The 17,647-nt window shown below is 52.2% G+C and overlaps 1 protein-coding gene across 7 annotated transcripts in view; it reads left to right on the top strand.

The window, feature by feature from the left end:
- The window catches only part of RHBDF1 (rhomboid 5 homolog 1), a 40,275-nt gene that overhangs the window by 19,253 nt on the left and 3,375 nt on the right, over positions 1-17,647 (top strand). For 4 of the 7 annotated variants that reach the window (XR_015699287.1, XM_087734586.1, XM_087734590.1 and 1 more), the window contains exons 3-15: positions 1,462-1,592; positions 3,980-4,084; positions 6,972-7,185; positions 8,968-9,174; positions 9,897-10,019; positions 10,182-10,342; positions 13,036-13,287; positions 13,901-14,012; positions 14,928-15,002; positions 15,595-15,756; positions 15,864-15,964; positions 16,710-16,773; positions 17,248-17,342. Coding sequence is in view for 6 of the 7 variants with exons in the window: in XM_087734586.1 (XP_087590712.1) it covers positions 1,462-1,592; positions 3,980-4,084; positions 6,972-7,185; positions 8,968-9,174; positions 9,897-10,019; positions 10,182-10,342; positions 13,036-13,287; positions 13,901-14,012; positions 14,928-15,002; positions 15,595-15,756; positions 15,864-15,964; positions 16,710-16,773; positions 17,248-17,342 (1,802 nt within the window). In the remaining variant the exon portion in view is untranslated. The remainder of the gene's footprint in view (positions 1-1,461; positions 1,593-3,979; positions 4,085-6,971; positions 7,186-8,967; positions 9,175-9,896; positions 10,020-10,181; positions 10,343-13,035; positions 13,288-13,900; positions 14,013-14,927; positions 15,003-15,594; positions 15,757-15,863; positions 15,965-16,709; positions 16,774-17,247; positions 17,343-17,647) is intronic. The other 3 variants (XM_087734588.1, XM_087734587.1, XM_087734592.1) reach the window with 3 other exon arrangements.

The following is a 17,647-nucleotide window of genomic DNA, read 5'->3' as shown; positions in this document are numbered from 1 at the left end:
GCAGGAACAGAGACCACCTGCACCAAAGGCAGAGCCAGAGGGTTCTTACTGCCCGGCTCCGTGGGTGGGGTGCAGTGCCTAGGTTCAGTTGCTTATGTGAAAGAACGGTCTAGCCATCAGAGAAATGGAGGGTTATACAGCTTCCCTGGAGGGGAGCTGAGGACAAGCTTGTCTTAAGAGGGAACTTATGTTGTGCTTGGAATAGCAAGGACTGGCCTCTTCACCATTCCTTGATCCAGGGACTAAAATGCACTTCAGTTATGTGACGGCTTCTGGCAGATAAATCTTGGTCCTGGTCTTCCCTTGGAAGGGAAGTGATCGGTGTTCAGTCTGCAGGGATTAGAAGTGGAATGCAGTGTTTTAACAGTGCAGGTTGAAACCTTCCAAATCACTTATTTAAGGCTTTCATGGATGTTCTCTTACCTGAAATCTCTAAATCCAGCTGGGCACCTTCTGGAGAGACACTCTGTACTTATGATGGAAGCTAGCGGAGGTGATGTTCTCTGGAGGTCCAGTCTGCACAGTACAGGCTGTCAGGATAAGAGTGCATAATGGGCTCCTTTGGCTTATAACTTGAGTATCTAATGCATTGTTTTCACATAAAACATAACAAAAATGTTAAGATTAGTGGAAATTATTAGCTTTCTGGGCTAGAGGGGCTGAAGTAGCAAGTAGTCTTGAGGCAGAGACAATGTCTGACCAGAGAAACAGTTGATCAGAGCTTCACTTGCCAGAGGGACAGTCTGCTCAGCCTGCATTTTACAAATGGGAGATGGTGTCTCTGCCAAGCTGATGAAAAATGAGTCCAGAGCAGCCCTGGGGAGGCAGTTGCATGAGTGGAGAACAGTCTGGTGAGTTGTGTTATATTTGGTAGGTGACTTTCAGCCAAGACATGCCAGGAGCTTTCAGACCTGAGTGTGTCCAGATAGTCAGGTTATGAACAAAGCCAATGTGGCTTTCCCAGCTTGCTTAGCCTGCACCAGGCAGCAGCTACAGCACAGACCCACCCACAGCTCTCGCAGGCTTTTAGTGCAGATCCAGAGTCACTTATGAAGCAAATCTCACACTGTGCTTCTCTTTACCTTGGTCCAGGAGTGTGTGATCTGGGTTCCTTCTGGCTAGAAAAAAGCCAGGAGGATATGTTGCAGGAGCTCATGTAATACACTACATCTACAATTGGACATCACTCCATGGGCCAGGCTAGAGCCAGTATGAACTGAGACCCACTGCAACATGCAGATGCTGTGTCCTTGATGCTAACTGTTCTGTTCTGCAGAGCCATTCCTGGCTAACATGAACACAGTCCTTGTTAGCCAGATTTTGCTGCCCAACTGCATGCACCCAGCTTGTGGTTGGGGTGTTGGGCGGCTGTTGAATTGCTAACGAAATGTTTCATAACCTGACTGGCCTTGTAGAGCATCACTCTGAGAACACTGACTCCCCTCCTGCTTTTCTTTGCAGCCAACGAGACGTCAGGCCTTTCTGCGAAGCGTGAGCATGCCTGCTGACAACACCCGTGTGCCCTCCCTGCCTAATGAAGTGAGAAGACCGGTGCTACAACGACAGACCTCAATCACCCAGACCATCAAGAGGTGAGACACTGAGTTCATGGAGCCTGCTTTAGTGGATTCTGACATCTATTGCCATCCTTTATTTGTGGATATATAGTCCTCTGCTTGTCCCATTGCTTGGCACTTAAGTGGCATTGCTGTCACAGCAGGATTAGGTTGTCTCCCTTGTTATCTACCATGACGTTGCAGAAGAGGGTGGGTGCAGATAGGTCCCCAATATATAAGCCCAGTGGTGCTATATAGCCTGTCTTTAGTAAGCGAGGAGACAAGTCCTGGGAGGAAGATTGTGCTGATCAGGACAAGGAATGGTTCTTGCCACTTAGAGACAAATTTTCACTGCCCCCACGCCCCCGGGAGCTGGCTGTTTCTGAGTAACAGGATGCCTCAGGCCCTGATGTTTAGCTGAGACTGCATGATGTGGTGTGCTGGGCTTGGTGCGGTATCTGAGAGGATATGATTGCTGGGGGAGGCAGAAGCCCATCCTGAGCAGGCCAGGGCTCTCAGCAGCTTGGCTCCTAGCACTGGCTCATTGGCAGGTCCTTGGGATGGCTGTGGGGGATGATGGAGAGCAGGGAGAGGCTGCTCCAGTCCTGTCCCCCACACCTGCACAGAGGGTTATCGTTTGTCCCCATGACCCAGGGTCTCTGAGACACGGACACACAGCTGGATGCTCCTTCCCTCCCTGTGTCAAAGGCTTATCCCCGTTTGTCCAAAGGGAGTGGCTCTCCCACATGCTTTCCTGAGATGCCTGGCTTGTATCCCTGGCAGTGTGTCAGGCCTGCCTGGATCCCAGGGTCATCCCTGGAGCTCCACAGGTCAGGGGCACTTTCAGCCAGCCAGGCTTCTCCCACTCACGAAGGAGCAACTTTCCAGCTATGGGGGAGACTGACCTCCCATGCACTGTTTTCCTCTGCCTCAGATGTTCCCCAGCTGCCTTGGTGGTGAAGCTCTCCCGCAGCAGCTCTCCGTGATCCTGCTTCTTGTGAGGCTGGGAAGACTGAGCAATGAAGCAGTCTCTGCTCTTTTCAGGGCTGTGGGCAGCTTCTGGGCCCGCCTGAGGCTGTCCTTGCACACCTAGACTGCTTCTTCCCTCACCTCCCGCTCCTTGCCAGGACCATTAGGCAAGAGCATGTCAAGGATGAGGGGATATCCTAGGAGGGTGCTGCGGAGGCCCTGACAAGAAGCATTGTGCAGGAGGGCCAGGGTAACCTTCTCCCCCAGAGGCCCTCACAACATGCAGCTTGTGTGTAGGGTGGAGAGGTTGGGGAACTGCGAACCACTTTGGTGCTGGGGGAAGAAATTTTCCCCCAGTGCTGCTACACTATAAGACAGACAAGGCATATGTAGCTACAGTGAGCAAGGAAGGAGTGCTGGACAGTGGTGGTAAAGCGCCCACACACTGAGGGGGGTGCAGGTGCAGCAGTGGGAAGGACTTTCCAAGGGACAGAACTGCAGGAGATGCACACATGACATGACACTAGCAATAAAAGCATGAAGTAAGTGGATCAGAAACAAGGACAGGGAACTGGAAAGTACCAAGGAAAGGCCTAAAAACCTGTGCTCTGTGTAGCAGAGCTAGGGATGCAATGGAGAGTTGCAGACCATGCATCCATAAAGGTGTCTTGGGGATTTGTTTTGAGTCCAGGGAGGCTGACTGCCAGGTTTTCTGCTTACCACAGCCCTCAGGATGCACAGAATGTGAAGCTGTTCTGGCAGCAGGACTCCACACCATCCTGTTACCTGGGGCTTGGAGGATACAGATCAAGTGTGAGCCTAAGGTCAAGCCTGTGTGGTCCAGAACATGGCATGGGAGTGATTCATGTGCCTGAGTATAGACATCTAACACCACTTCCAGTTTCCCGGGGTGTCTGAGATGTCCACGCAAAGCAGCAGATGTGGCACAGCTAGACTTGTGCACCAGGCAAGATCCTGCCAGGGTCAACCAGAATGGGCCCAGGGCACTTCTAGTGGCATCAGACACCTGTATCTAAGCAGGTCATATCTCAGCCTGCTGACACCTCCATGGTTTCACATTCCGGTGGTCCAAAGCCAGCCGGTGGGATCTGTAGCTGGGCATCTGGGCAGAAGGCGGCAGATCACAGAGGTCTGGGGGCTGAGGGGGATTGCAGTATCCCTGGTATCATCAAGAGCAATGGGAGACATACGTCAGAGGTGCAGATGCACCAAAAGGATTCAGCAACCTCCTGGGTTCAAAGATGGTGTTGTGGGGCTTGAGTTTGGTTGTTTCTCTTAGGTCATGCTCTCAGGTGGAGGCCGCTGTCACGTGCAGTGTGGCACAACTGCTGCCGATGGGGCTATGAAAGGAGACGAGGAGGTGTTGGATGTAGGTCGCTGCTCCCCTCCACAGCCCTGCAGGCTCCTTCCCTTCAGCTCTCTTTTCTTTGCAGCAGACAGGTACGGTTTCAAAGGAGTCAGACCATGCCTGTTCATGGGCATCGGGTGGGCAGGAGTTCCCTGAGAAAGCGGCAGTCCCTGCCCCGATCGTTTTTCAGGTACTGGTAGCACTGAGTGTGAAACCCACCCCTGCATGTGTGTGCAAGGGCTGTTGTGAACTGCACAGATGCTGGCTGTTGCTGGGACCACGTTGCCTTCCCAGGGCTGGCCAGGATGCCTACAAACAGGCGGGAGTGAGAAAGTTCATGTGTGCTTCTAACAAAAAACAATTGTCACTCCTACTAAATATGTAGGCAGCTGTCAATAAGTAGCATGGACTAACAAGCTGTCCACCCACCAGCCTCACTCCCTCCTGCCTTTCCTAACAAGCTGTCAACCTTCTGGTGTTCACCGTAGCTGGAATATATCCCCAGGGCAGCCGTAGCGCAGCCTGCCTTTGCTAGCATCAATGCAACATGTGGCGTATGCATATGTTAGCCCCAAAGCCTCCTTGGGGCAGAAGGGGAAGGAGGGGAAGCAGCACCAAACAGATGCTAGTCATGTTGGTCCAGACAGGGCTCAGAAGCTGGTGAATGGAATAGAGCATCCACTCTTTCCCTGTTGACATCATGGCTTTTTCTAATCCAAATGTGACTGTCTTCTTTTTGAGGTGGAGGTCTTCATTTACTTAGCACCAAGGAGATGAGCCGCTCCAGGAGTCCAGGGCACAATGGCCCACCGACCACCACCCCGAAAATGGAGCTCAGTAAACCTTTACATCAGACAGACAATGTGACTTTGTGCCTGGCAGGGACTGGACCTCATGCTCAGGAATCTATTCCTGTCCTACCTTCCTCAGTGCTACCCTTGGCCAGATGCCACTCTGGCACTGTGTCCACCTTTGGCGATTGCTTGTGTTTGGTCTTGGGCTTTCAGGGCTGGTTAGCTCAATGCGATAGAAGAGCGAGAGCTGACCTCTGATGTTGGTTCGTTGCTTGTTACAGTGCTCCAGGGAGTCTGTAGGACATGATGGGACTCCCCAGCTGGACAGGGGCGTTCAGCATCTTCCCAAGGTGCTCCAGATACCCTAAACTCTGTAGTCAGCTTTCCTGGACTATCTTGACTATGATCAGAGAGTAGGACAGCTCTTTACCCTGGCCCTGGACCAGTAGTGGTCTCTGGCAGTTCAGGAGTGGTCCTCACAGTGCAAAACAGCCGTGGTGGTGCTTGTCATTCCAGGCTAGCGGGCGCACAGTTTCAGAGGGCTCTGAGCCGCTGCTGCTGGTGCAATGGGCTATTCATCAGCAGGCTCATGTGGGCACAAGCGACCCTCAGTCCTCTCCCTTTGAGGAGTGTTCCCATATACGGACTTGTCACCCAAGGTCACCTTGGTGTTGAAATATTGGTTACAGCAGTCTATGAGAAGCCCTCTGAGTTGTAAGACTGTTTTGTAGTGTGTGTTGTGCCTGTGCATCTGCATGGCCAGAGCATTACCTCTGTGCTACAGGCTTGGTTTGGGTCTGTCAGGCCAGGTGCTGACCCTGGGCCCTTCCGCTCTGAACAGAGACGAAAATTGCTCTGACGAGATGTGGGTGAGCGGGAGCAGCGCAGTGCTCCGAGATGTGCACGTAGCCCTGTCTCTGAGGTCTGGCCCCTGTTGACTGGCATTTGGAGACGTTTGGGTCAGTGAGGTCAGGTGGGATCTAGCAATGGCCCACGTGACCTCACGCCTGCTGAAGGGTCTGTTCTGGATCATTGGGAGAACAGGGCGGGCTGAGGGCAATGCGTGGTGGTTTGCATCTGGAGGTTTTAGTTGGAAAGGCCGGGGGTTTCAAATTTACATCCTTTTACGTGGTGGCAGGACATCTTCACCTGTTGGTTGGTGGTATTTTTGCTCGGTAGGGTGCAATACACAGGACAAGTTTCCTGGCTCCAGTGCACTGACTCAGTTTCCCTGTGTGACCTAATTCTAGATTTAACCCAGCCTTTACTCCAGCGTATGTTTTAATACTCCCTTTGTGATCTGTGAGGTCTTGCTTCTCGGCAGCTGGAAGTCCTACCCCTGAGCAGGGGGTCTGAGGCCAGGGGTTTGGGTTTGGCTTGGAAGCATTTTCAGGTTTTCACACCTGGGCCAGACAACTGTAGGCTGACACAGCTTGTCATCTTCTGAGGATTAACCACAGTGGGAAAGGCTTGGCAGGGCTGCGATGATCTTTGTAGGTTTAGGGTACCAGCTGTCCTGACGTATTTGAAGTAGGTTGTTAGTCTGGCTTATCCCGATCCCTCTCCGCCTTCCTTGGGATTTTCCTTCTGATCCACTGCTCTTCTGTGACAGCAGCCACTTGGCAGCAAACCTACCTCGTGCCTGCAACCTTGTGCTCCTACTTGTGCAACCAGCAGCTTAGAACTATGTATGTCTGCCTTAGCAGAGATCCAGACCACAGCAAACATTTGCCATTAAAGTTACCGTTGAGGAGGATAGAAATCCTGCAGCATGAGATGGAGAAGTTAGGGATATCCTGGGAGTGTGGGGGGAGGCTGGGAGAGAACAGTGAATTCTGGTGGCTCTTGGGAGAAGCTACAGAGCCATGAAACAGTACAATCCCACAATGGGGACCTAGAGCTGGCCTGAAGACGGTAAGTGTTTTCAATAGATGGTTTTTAAAGAAAAAAGAACCTTTCACCAAGTTATTTTCTGAATTTCTATTTCACCTCTTTTTCTTTTTTTTTTAGAAAAACTCAGAACAAAGTGTCCTTTAGACACAATGAATCTCTCTTGTCATTTTTCTTCTGTCTTAAGAGACAGAATGGTTGAACATTTCTGGCCAGCATCTGTCAGGTTGCTAAAACCAGCTGAGAACAGGCTGTGAGATGCTCGTAGGGAAGAGTTCTGCCTGTCTTTGAATCGGGGTGGGCTGGTAGCGACCACCAGGTGTTTTGTCTTCTCGTGTGCATAGTCCAAGCAAACATAATGCTTCTTTGCACTTGTATGCTGGCATCTTTCAGAGGCACAGCAGACTGGTTTGGGGTGAGCAAAGACAGCGACGCTACTCAGAAATGGCAGAGAAAGAGCCTCCGCCATTGCAGCCTGCGGTATGGGAAGCTGAAACCTCAGGTCATCCGGGAAATGGACTTGCCCAGTCAGGACAATATTTCTCTAACAAGCACAGAGACTCCTCCTCCGCTCTATGTTGGACCCTGCCAGCTGGGCATGCAAAAGGTGAGTAACCTGGGACAGAGTCAAGGCCATCGTGAGTTTCCTGCACAGTGTCTTTACCACTTTGGCAGCTGTGACCTACCTGCAGGCTTAGCTCTGCCTGAACATGTCTGAGCTCCATGCTGAGACACTTCTCAAGTCTCAGATACAGTTTGGCAGACTCCTTCCTTCAGCAAGGCTCTCTCCAGTCTCGTTGGCTGAGATCCCTCAGCTGTTTTGGTGATAGGCTCGGAGCCGTGTTTGTCATGTTGTGACTATGGTGGTGATTAGATGTGTGCAGCATGTCCCAGAGCTCTCAGCTCGAGCTTTTTGCTGCCATTTTGCAAGAACAAAATTCTGTTGTACACAGAGTGGCCAGTATCCTGGACCCAAATATACAGTAACAGGCCTGGTATCGCTCAGGACACTTGCGTAGTGGATCCTTGTCCCAAGCAGAATGCAGGCAGTAACACAGCTACTGTCCTCGTAGAAACCTGGTTATGTTTTAGGACTTTGAAAAATGTCTCTTGCATCAGCGGTACTACAGCTCTGCTCACAGGTCCCCAGAAATGGTTTTGAGTGCCTGCAAAGGGCATCTGGTAGCCCCCTGCTCACTACCTTCAAGTAGGTACAAGACCCAGTCAACCACATCCAGTTACCAGCACTTCAGAACTAACCCACTGTATCCCAACTCTTCCTTTGCTCCATTCCGTGATAGTAATTGATGTGGTTGATTGCTGTGCGTTAGTGAGCAGCACTGCAACCCGGGCAAGTGAGGAAACAAATTCCTTCCCAAGCCGGTTAGTCTGTGACCTGAAGCCTGGCTGCATCACCAAAGCAGAGGAGAATATTGTGCATCTTTCAATCAAATTTCACCTTGTTGTGCTCTTCCCTGTTTTCTTACTAGCTGAAGTGTCTTGCAGTTAGTCTTTGGTCACAGGAGACTCGGAAATATTGTTGGGCTCTATGTGGGCTACGTTAAATCAGAACACTGTATCTGTAGGTGTGAGCCCATAAAGCTTGCTGTTGAGTGTGCAACTGTGGATTAAAAAAAAGCTCGTAAAATGTTAGGATAAAGCATAGAGGTCTTATGGAAACCACAGCTGTGATGATGTAAGGACAGAGGCAAGGTTTGTAGCTGAAGGCAATATTTTCATTAGGTTGATTCGTATGTTTGGAAGAAGTGAGAGCTTTGGCCTGAAGAGTCCCAAAGAAGGGCTTGCAGCTCCCGGAAGCTTGCCTGCTTTTTCCAGCTGTTATAACTTCATTAATGGAAGCAGATGTAAATATACAGTTAAGCTTCAACAGGATACTGTTTAAGTCCTGGGCTGTCCAGTATCAGAAAGAAAACTAGCTGGAGAAAGAGCATGGCTGTTTTCAGGGATTTCTCAGACTCCCATTCAGACAGCACATTCTCTGACTGTAGAGCTCACTGGCACGGGAAATGAATGAAACCAAGAGCTTAGGAAGGGCTGAAGGAGGATTGGAGTCTCCTGTGAACATCAGGAATGTTCTGGGTGAAAATAGTCAATACCAACAAAAGAAAAAGAAAAAAAAGAAAAAAAAATGGGCAGGGGGAGAGGTTTGAGGACTTAGGTTTGATGCTTACAACTAGGGCTTAGCTTGCAACAGGTTATTCCATGTCTTCCTATTGTAGAATTGCTTGTTGGTCCGTGCAGCCTGGTTCTTGGTCAATCCCAGGAGCCAGGCCGCTGTCATGGTCTCAGGATGTTTGCTTGGAGGGAGGAGGGCTTGGTAGGGAAGGGTTTGGGAGTGAATGGACTGATAGGCTGCTTCTCTCGGCAGATCATAGACCCCTTGGCCCGCGGCCGAGCTTTCCGTATGGCTGATGACAACGATGGCTGCAGCATCCCACACACCCCGATCACGCCAGGTGCTACGTCGCTCTGCTCCTTCACCAGCTCGCGCTCAGGGTTCAATCGCCTCCCACGACGGAGGAAACGGGAGTCTGTTGCCAAAATGAGTTTCCGAGCAGCTGCGGCCTTGGTGAAGGTACTGTCTGTGGGAGGGAAGGAACCAGTCTGGTGGCGGGATGCGGCTCTGCCCTGAGAGAAGGGTGAGAGGGAAGGAGCTGCTGAGCAGAGAGGATGGGGAGAGCAGTGGTGGAGGGGAAGAAACCAAGCCATCTCCTGTTCTGTTTCAGCCACATGTCTAGGAGGCAGGATTTGCAAGAAGTGGGGATGATGGCTAGGTTTTGCTATAGGTCTTGCTTTCCCTTTATTGGCCTGGGGGCTTTGATTCCCACAGCCAGCAGCCTCAGGGCGTTCCAGCAGGTCCAGTTCAGCCTGCCTGGACCTCTGGGTGGCCCATCTGCACCTGGTCAGCAGTCATGGAAGAGCAGAAGTACCTGAGGCTCTTACTATGCAAGTCTTTTCATCCTGCCACGTGTCTGCTTTCCTGGGCTCAGTGACCTTTTTGCTGTGTCCGGTACCACCCGTCACTGCGGTTTGGTCAGAGACATTGTATAATACGTGGTAGAGGAGCATGTTGCAAACCTCACCTGCATGGGAGGTGGGCACTGTGGATTGAGAAGTGGGGTAACACCTGTGAGTCTCACCAGGAGCGTGTCACACATCAGCAGGTCTGCTGTGCTCCACACACAAGCGTGAATCAGCTCAGCACTTGGGCTCCCCATGTGCTGGCTGCGGTGGCCCTGCGTGTGCCTGGAGTTCAGGTTTCTGGCAGTGACTGGATGCTGCTTTCTCTGGCTACAGGGGCGCTCTGTGAAGGACAGCACCCTGAGGAGAGCTCAACGGCGCAGCTTCACCCCAGCAAGTTTCCTGGAGGAGGACACGGTGGATTTTCCAGATGAGCTTGATACTTCTTTCTTTGCTCGGGTGAGGGGCAGGGCTCTGGCGTGATACTGGCCCCAGAGGCAGTGCAAGACTCTAGGTCTGGTAGGACTGTGTGTTGCAGAGACCAGCGCTGCTTTCTGCCAGGGCTGGTGTCTCAAATGTGATGCTGGCTTCTTCTGATGGGACTTCTGTTTGTCTGCCCAGGAAGGAGTCCTTCATGAGGAGCTCTCTACTTATCCGGATGAAGTGTTCGAGTCGCCATCAGAAGCTGCAATCAAAGATGCTGAGATGAAACCTCCGGATCAGACAGATCTCACAGGAGGTGCCTTGGACAAAAATGAGCTTGAAAGAAGCCATTTGCTACTGTGAGTATCCTCCTGGAAGCTGCCAAAGCCTAATATGGAGTGGCCAATCCATTCAGAGTGGGACCTCCTGCATGGAGGAAGCCAGGATCTGAGTGCTGTGGGTGCTTGGTGCAGAGCTCAAAGAGCAGTGCAGTGACAGGTTTTCTTTAAACCCAGCTTAAGACCTCCTGCCTCAGCTACCCATGCATGTGAAAGGTGACTCTGAGGCCACCTCTGCAGTCTCTCCAACAACTTCCAGCCTCAAGTGATATGTTTTGGAGACTGTATTATGCCTTGAAGAAAGACACTTTAAATCAGCTGTGAGGATGCTGGGGGCCCAGCCTTTGGCTATGGAGAACGTAGCAAAGACGAGAAGGCTGTTGCCATTGCCACAGTCACCAGGAACTGTTGTCTTGCTCCAAGGAGCGGTGTGAAGCATTGCTGAGTGTCGAGCTGGGCTACATTCCTCACTCAAAACGAGAGAAAGGTGTGGCACTGATGCTGAGAGCCCTACAAATATGTGGGTGGTACTGTATTGTATGCCTAGATTTTTTCCACCTGAGTAACTGGTACTGAGTAATTGCTCTATGTCGTTTCCGAGTCAGCTCTAGCATAGCTGGCAGCTGACCCCAGCAGGGAGCACCGCTGGGTGTGAACATGGAGCAGACAGGGAGGTCCTTGTTGTGGTTCTGCTGCTCACGGCCCATCTTGCTGGGTTGGTGCTTTCCCTTCAAGTGTTTCCAAGAACTTGACTCAGTCTTAACATAAGTGGAAGCAGCAAATGGTGGGAGTTTGTTGTCACTCCTCTGAGACGGTCTCGGTCTTCTTGGCTCCATTTGGATCTCCTTAAATAGTTTCATTTATTGAGGAAAATACATTTCTTTCACACTTCAGAGAACTGTTATCAGAATCGTAGTCGGGTGTCCTTTTAGGTGGCCAGGTGTTTATTTTGGCGTAGGCTGATAGCCCAGCACCGGAAATATGGGGAAACAGCACGTCCATAACACAGAAACCACTTGAACTCTTGGGGCAAGAGCAGGCTACAGTGGAATCTGCACTTTCTGTTGGAGAAGCACTTCCCAAGGGGAAGTTGGGACTTTCAGCTTTGTAAAAAAGCATCTTCTGTAAGGTGCAATATTGAAAATAGCTATTTTCACAGCAGTGTTTTTGGCTAAAGAGGTTCAGATTCTCCCTCATCCTGTTGCTTGTCCGTACTTCAGAGCTGTCATGATCTCTCCAAGATGCTCTAGTGATCTTTCAGAAAAAAGTTTGTCAGCTGGTTTCTCTGACCGCTTCTGACAACCATTGTCTTTGTGCAGAGGGGGTCATTTAGGAAGCCAGAGGAGGTAAACTAGACTATAGTGCACGTCAGGGATGTGCCTACTACAGTGCTAGGCAGTGAGCAAGAGTGAAATGGTAGGTAGTTGGGGTTTTTTTGGTCAGGGTCTGAATGCTGCAGACCTGACCTCCAAACTGCTATTTAAGGGCAAAGAAGTACAAAAACATCTGAATGTGACGGAGGCTTACAAAGCAGGTACTATTCACCAGTAGCTTGTGCAACGTTCGCTGCGTACTCTATTTTGGTAAAAAAGCCTTCTTTTAGACAGCGATGCTTGAGATTTTTATTGTGGTGTTGAAGCCTGGTTTTGTTGCTCTCCCGAAACATGCATGCATCGGTGCAAATAAAGGGAGGAATGGAAGAGAGATTGTGAGAGGTAACTGGCACAGCTTGCAGCATGTGACAGTGTCACTTTCTTGGTCTGGGAAGCTGCTTGGATTCCTGCTCTTTTCCTCTGTCCAGTTTGGTGGGCATGGGGGTTTGACTTGCCCTTCCAACCACAGTAGAGTGCTTCAAGGGTGGGGATTTCCACTGCTGGGCTAAACTACACTTCCATTTCATAGCAGAGAGCAGAGTCGGAGGAATGAAGGAAATACATGTGCATGAGGCTGCAGATGTGCCCAACTGTAGCCTCTCCATTTTAGCCTGTTGCTGAAACACTTCTTTAAAGCCTTGAGAGCTCCTCGTCAGTGGGGTTAGTTTGGCACAGCTGCCTTGTGCCACCTTGTGCATGTAGTCCTGCGCTTTCATCAGCTGGCACTGCGTAAGCCTTTGAAATGCAGCTTCCACTTCAGGGCATCTTGTCTGCCATCAGCTGCTGCTCGGCCCAGCTGTGGTGGGACAGACAGAGGGTCTGCTGCCACCAAAGACCAGAGAAGGGCTGGTCCCTGTTGCTGTGCCATGGAGAAGGAAACCATTGCTCTCCTGCTTTTTATATGGGATTATACATCGTCATACAAAGAGCGGCTGAGGGAACTGGGGTTGTTTAGCCTGGAGAAGAGGAGGCTGAGGGGAGACCTTATTGCTCTCTACAACTGCCTGAAAGGAGGTTGTAGCGAGGTGGGGGTCGGTCTCTTCTCCCTAGTAACAAGCGATAGGACAAGAGGAAACGGCCTCAAGCTGTGCCAGGGGAGGTTTAGGTTGGATATTAGGAAAAACTTCTTCACTGAAAGGGTTGTCAGGCACTGGAACAGGCTGCCCAGGGCAGTGGTTGAGTCCCCATCTCTGGAGATAATTAAAAGACGGGTAGATGTTGTGCTTAAGGACATGGTTTAGTGGTGGGCTTGGCAGTGCTGAGTTAATGGTTGGACTTGATCTTCAAGGTCTTTTCCAACCTAAACAATTCTATGATTCTATGATTTGGATGTTATTTCAGCCCACTGGAGCGAGGCTGGAGGAAGCAAAAGGATGGAGCCTTGGCACAGCCCAAGGTCCGCTTGCGGCAGGAGGTGGTGAGTGTCAGCCCACAGAAGCGTGGCCAGCGCATTGCCGTCCCTGTCAGGAAACTCTTCGCCAAGGAGAAGAGGCCGTATGGCCTGGGAATGGTGGGGAAGCTGACAAACCGTACATACCGCAAGCGCATCGACAGCTATGTCAAGCGGCAGATTGAGGACATGGATGATCACAGGTGAGAGCTGCGGTCATAGAAGGGGTCCCAACAAAACTAGCGAGTGATTGCTGTTGCCCCTTGGTGACTCAGGTCACTGCCTCGGGGTGGTTGGGTGAAAGCTGCTGCTGGACCCCCCCAGTTTGTACCCCTGAAGTACAGTGCAAACTGCAGCAGACAGCAGCATGTTAGCATCACCTTGCACTGGGAGCTTACCCTGCTCCTCATGTTGCTTTGGGTGTCTGTATTTCTGCTACCTGGAGGGACTGCAGATCTCTGCCCCACCACCACTGTCCTGTGATGAACAGGAAGGCTCAGGTATCCCTGCCTCTGATCATTCCCCTAAAGTCATTATTTCAGACACACAGCACACTTTGGCATCAGGCTTATGTGTTCTCATGGATGCTTTCTTGGGAAAGGGTGGCTTGTCCAGTGTAATGGGGGAGTCAGAGTAAACAGGGCCTGTCTGCCAGCAAGACCTTAGGCCATTGCCTCCAGTAGGTGATCCCGGCCCTGTACCCCAGATTCTGCCGAGGTCCCTGGGGAAAAACAACAGCTTTTCTCCTGTGTTCTGTGAGTAGATGTAGTATGCCTGGCTTTTTGTCTCTGGACTTCTCCCTTTCCCTCCATCCAGGCCTTTCTTCACTTACTGGGTCACCTTTGTGCATTCACTCATCACCATCCTTGCTGTGTGCATCTATGGCATCGCCCCCGTGGGGTTCTCACAACATGAAACTGTTGATTCAGTAAGTAAATCCCTCTGACTTGCCTGGAGTGTGATTGTGTCTCAGCCTTCAGCTGCTGGCTCTTGTGTCCTAGTCTTCAGCACAATGGCTACTTGCCTGAGGGCCTTGGTGGCTGGACACCCAGTGTTGTGTCTTGTGGGGCTGCCTGCAGCATCTCTGTGAGCCCCCACACCACCTTCTCTCCCTCCTGCAGCAACATTACTCTTGACATTGAATTATATCCCGCAAAAAGCATGGTGGGCTCTTTGCAGGCTCTTGTTGTCTCTATGCGGGGAGCCCTTTCAAACAACGTGTTCCCCTCCTGGTGGAGACCAGAAGGATGTTCATGGCAGGGAAATATTTCAAACCTGAGTTAAGTTTTTGCAACAATTGCAGGATTTTGCTTCTGCCAGGACAAAAACTGACCTGTCTGACTTTGAGAGCTGATCTTGAAGCTGTTTGTAGCCTTCCCACAGGTTGTTAAAGGTCTCTGGAGTACACATCTCTACAGCCATATCCCCGCTCCCTGCAGGGGATGCCCTGGGGAGCTTCTTACCTACGTGTCTGACAGCTTTCAGAGCACTGTCACCAGCACCCGAGCCTATACTGCCAGTAGCTGCTGCTTATGCTTCTGAGCTGTGGGAAGCTTTTTGCTGGCTCTCAAGCCAGTTCCAGGTCTCCAGACCCTGGGATTTCTTGAAAGTTGAAGTAGCCAGAGATAGACATTTTAAATGAAATCTTAATATGAAAGTGCCCAGGCTTTGATGGTGGTTTACTTGTGATCCTGCAAAAGACCAGTTTGAGAGAACCATGTGCCCAGTCATCAGCTGTGGGGATTTCTGTTCATCCTGGGTACCGTTTTCACCAGCCCCTGCTGCTTGCTGTGCTGACTCTGTGGGCAGGAGCTCAGGGGGCTCTCACTTTCTCTCCTTGCAGGTCTTGCGAAACAGAGGGGTTTATGAAAATGTTAAATACGTTCAGCAGGAAAACTTCTGGATCGGCCCCAGCTCAGTGAGTGGCTGGGACTGTTGGTGGGCTGATGGGGGACTGCGTGCTGCAGCCATGCCACCCCAGGGACCGGGGCCCTCCGCTGCTTGGAGCTTGGTGCTAGCAGCCTCTGTTGGTCGGACATCCCATGGGGTCCTGCCATCACTGACAGGGTGCAGTGGTGCTCCCGGCCTCAATCACCCTGCACTGCGGGCTACCAGGAGGCTGGGATGGACCTTGGCACTCCTGCTTTGCACCCTGTTCCTATGAAGCCAAGCATGGGGTCAGAGAACATGCAGGAGTTGTGTGGTGTGTGATTTCCTGGTACCATTCCCCCTGGGAAAGGCTGTCATATCTCAGAGTTTCCTTTCCTGGCCACAGCTCTGGCCTTTCTTGGGCCATGGGCAAGGAAATCCCTGAACTTTTGTTCTGGGCTTACCTTCTTCAAAGCAAATATTGAGAGTATGCCTGATGCGTGTTGGGCTTCATCATGCAGGACTTGCCCCTGGTCCCTTGAGTCCTGATAGGGGTACCCCTCGCAGTTCCCCGAGCCTTCTTTGCCCCAGGCAATCGTTACCTGCCCCTTGGCCGAGCTGAGTGTTTCCATCTCTGCCAGGAGGCCCTGATCCACCTAGGGGCCAAGTTCTCACCGTGCATGAGGCAGGACCAGCAAGTGCACAGCTTCATCAGCGCCAAGCGGGAGAAGGAGAAGCACTCGGCTTGCTGCGTGCGGAATGACAAGTCGGGCTGCGTGCAGACCTCGGAGGAGGAGTGCTCGGTGAGCGCAGTGGCCCCTTTCCTGCTGTCCCTGCAGGCTCAGGGCCACTTCTGTTGATGCTTCTCCCACCCTGGCCTTCACAGTGACACCTCTCTTCTCTCCTGCAGTCGACGCTGGCCGTGTGGGTGAAGTGGCCCCACCACCCCAGCACACCAATGCTGGCAGGAAGCAAGAGGCAATTTGGGTCTGTTTGTCATCAGGACCCCAGGTATGTCCTGCCTAGCCCAGCTGCCATCCTGGGGGGGCCAGGGCTGCTGTGGCAGTAGGGTCAGAGAGGCATGGAGTCCCAGGCCAGTTGATTGCTGGATGGGACAGCAGCTGCTCTGGAGAACAAGGGACATGGGGGCAGTGATGTGCCTACCTGCCCCAAAGGCTTCAAGGGAGGCAGTGTGGTGATACTTCTGCTCCCCCTAGTCTCCATTGTTGTTGGCTGCCTGCCTGCGCAGTGGCTTGTTCTGAGCTGCGGGTGCCTTCCTCATCCCTCTCCCCCTCCTCTCCTGCTCCCTGCACAGGCTCCCTTCTTGGGGTACAGCAGTCAGGTTCCCAGCACACTTCTGCCCCAAAGCCCTGCCAGCCTCTGGGTGCCACGGCACACCTTTGCCCTTGGTCACCATGGACTGAGGTAGGGCTGGGACCAGCTGAATGCCCACCTTTGGGGTTGTGGCCACCTGGAAAGGAGCCAGTGAGTTGCTGAGCAGCGGCGTGCTCTCAGGCGGCTGCCTTTGTGCTGAAGCCATGATCTCTGCTCGCTGGAAGGAGGCTGCAGCTTTGATCAGCACAGCCTTGGCTGCTCTGATGTAGCGTGTCCCCAGCCCCATGCTGGGGACAGAGAGGAGCTGTGGGACCGCAGCCTGGGGACAGGGACAGTGTGGTGGCTCCCTGGGGAATCCTGCCTGCTGCTGATGCTGGGGAAAGTAATTTCTCAGGGTGATTTCTGCTTTCTGTTGCTGCAGGGTGTGTGAGCAGCCAGCCTCGATGGAGCCGCATGAGTGGCCGGATGACATCACCAAATGGCCGGTGAGCATCACCGGTGGCACAGGGCCTGTACAGGCAGCTGCAGTATGGCATTTGCATCCCACTGGGCAGAGCCACAGCTGTGTTGGTGGAAGGGGTCTCTGGTACAGCCCCCCAGCTCGTTGTCACAAACACCAGATCAGGGCAGTCGTGCTTTTGTCTAGCCAAGGCTCAAAGCCCTCCAACAACAAAATTTCCCCTGTGCCAACTAAAGCCCTGCTGAAGCCCTGGGCCCTGACAGGGTAACAGGGTGATGGAGGCTGACTCTGCCTCCAGGCTGTTTTCATCCCTCGGTGGAGAGGAGGTGTTGACGGGGGCTTGGGCAGATGGAGTGTCAGGCATGGTCTTGCTGCCAGAGGGAGGCCTTGGGAGGCCCGTGTCTGTGGGACTGGCTTCTTTCCAAGGGCCTGTTTTGACTTTACTCAGGCAGCAAGCAAAGCCATGGCTGTCTGACTGCGGCCTGTTGTCCTTTTCCAGATCTGCACAAAAAACAGCGCTGGGAATTACACCAACCACCTTCACATGGACTGCGTGATTACAGGCCGGCCCTGCTGCATTGGGACCAAAGGAAGGTAATGAGTTTTACCTGTATGGAGAGGGGCTGAGTGTTGGGGTGAGACACAGGAGGCCCTTTTCAGGTTGTAGACACAGCCATTCGTCCTCCTTGTCCTTCCCACATGCAGTCCAGAGCCCTGCTGGGAAGGGGCGTTGGACAGGGAGCCATGACAGGTCGCCCAGATGGAGCAGGACTCTCAGCAGGAGATAACAGCCAGCTTGAGTCTTCAGTGCAGCAGGGTATCTCGCTCAACTGGTCCTGCAGTTTGGAGGGACTGGGATTCCAGAGGATTAAATCTGCTGAGGAGTTCCACACTTTCCC

This window comes from Nipponia nippon, unplaced genomic scaffold (assembly GCF_047370975.1).
Source record: "Nipponia nippon isolate SJK-2023a ecotype South Korea unplaced genomic scaffold, ASM4737097v1 scaffold_5, whole genome shotgun sequence".
Classification (NCBI taxonomy): Eukaryota; Metazoa; Chordata; class Aves; order Pelecaniformes; family Threskiornithidae; genus Nipponia; species Nipponia nippon.
The sequence above is the reverse complement of the archived record's forward strand: the minus strand, read 5'-3'. Positions and strand labels throughout refer to the sequence as shown.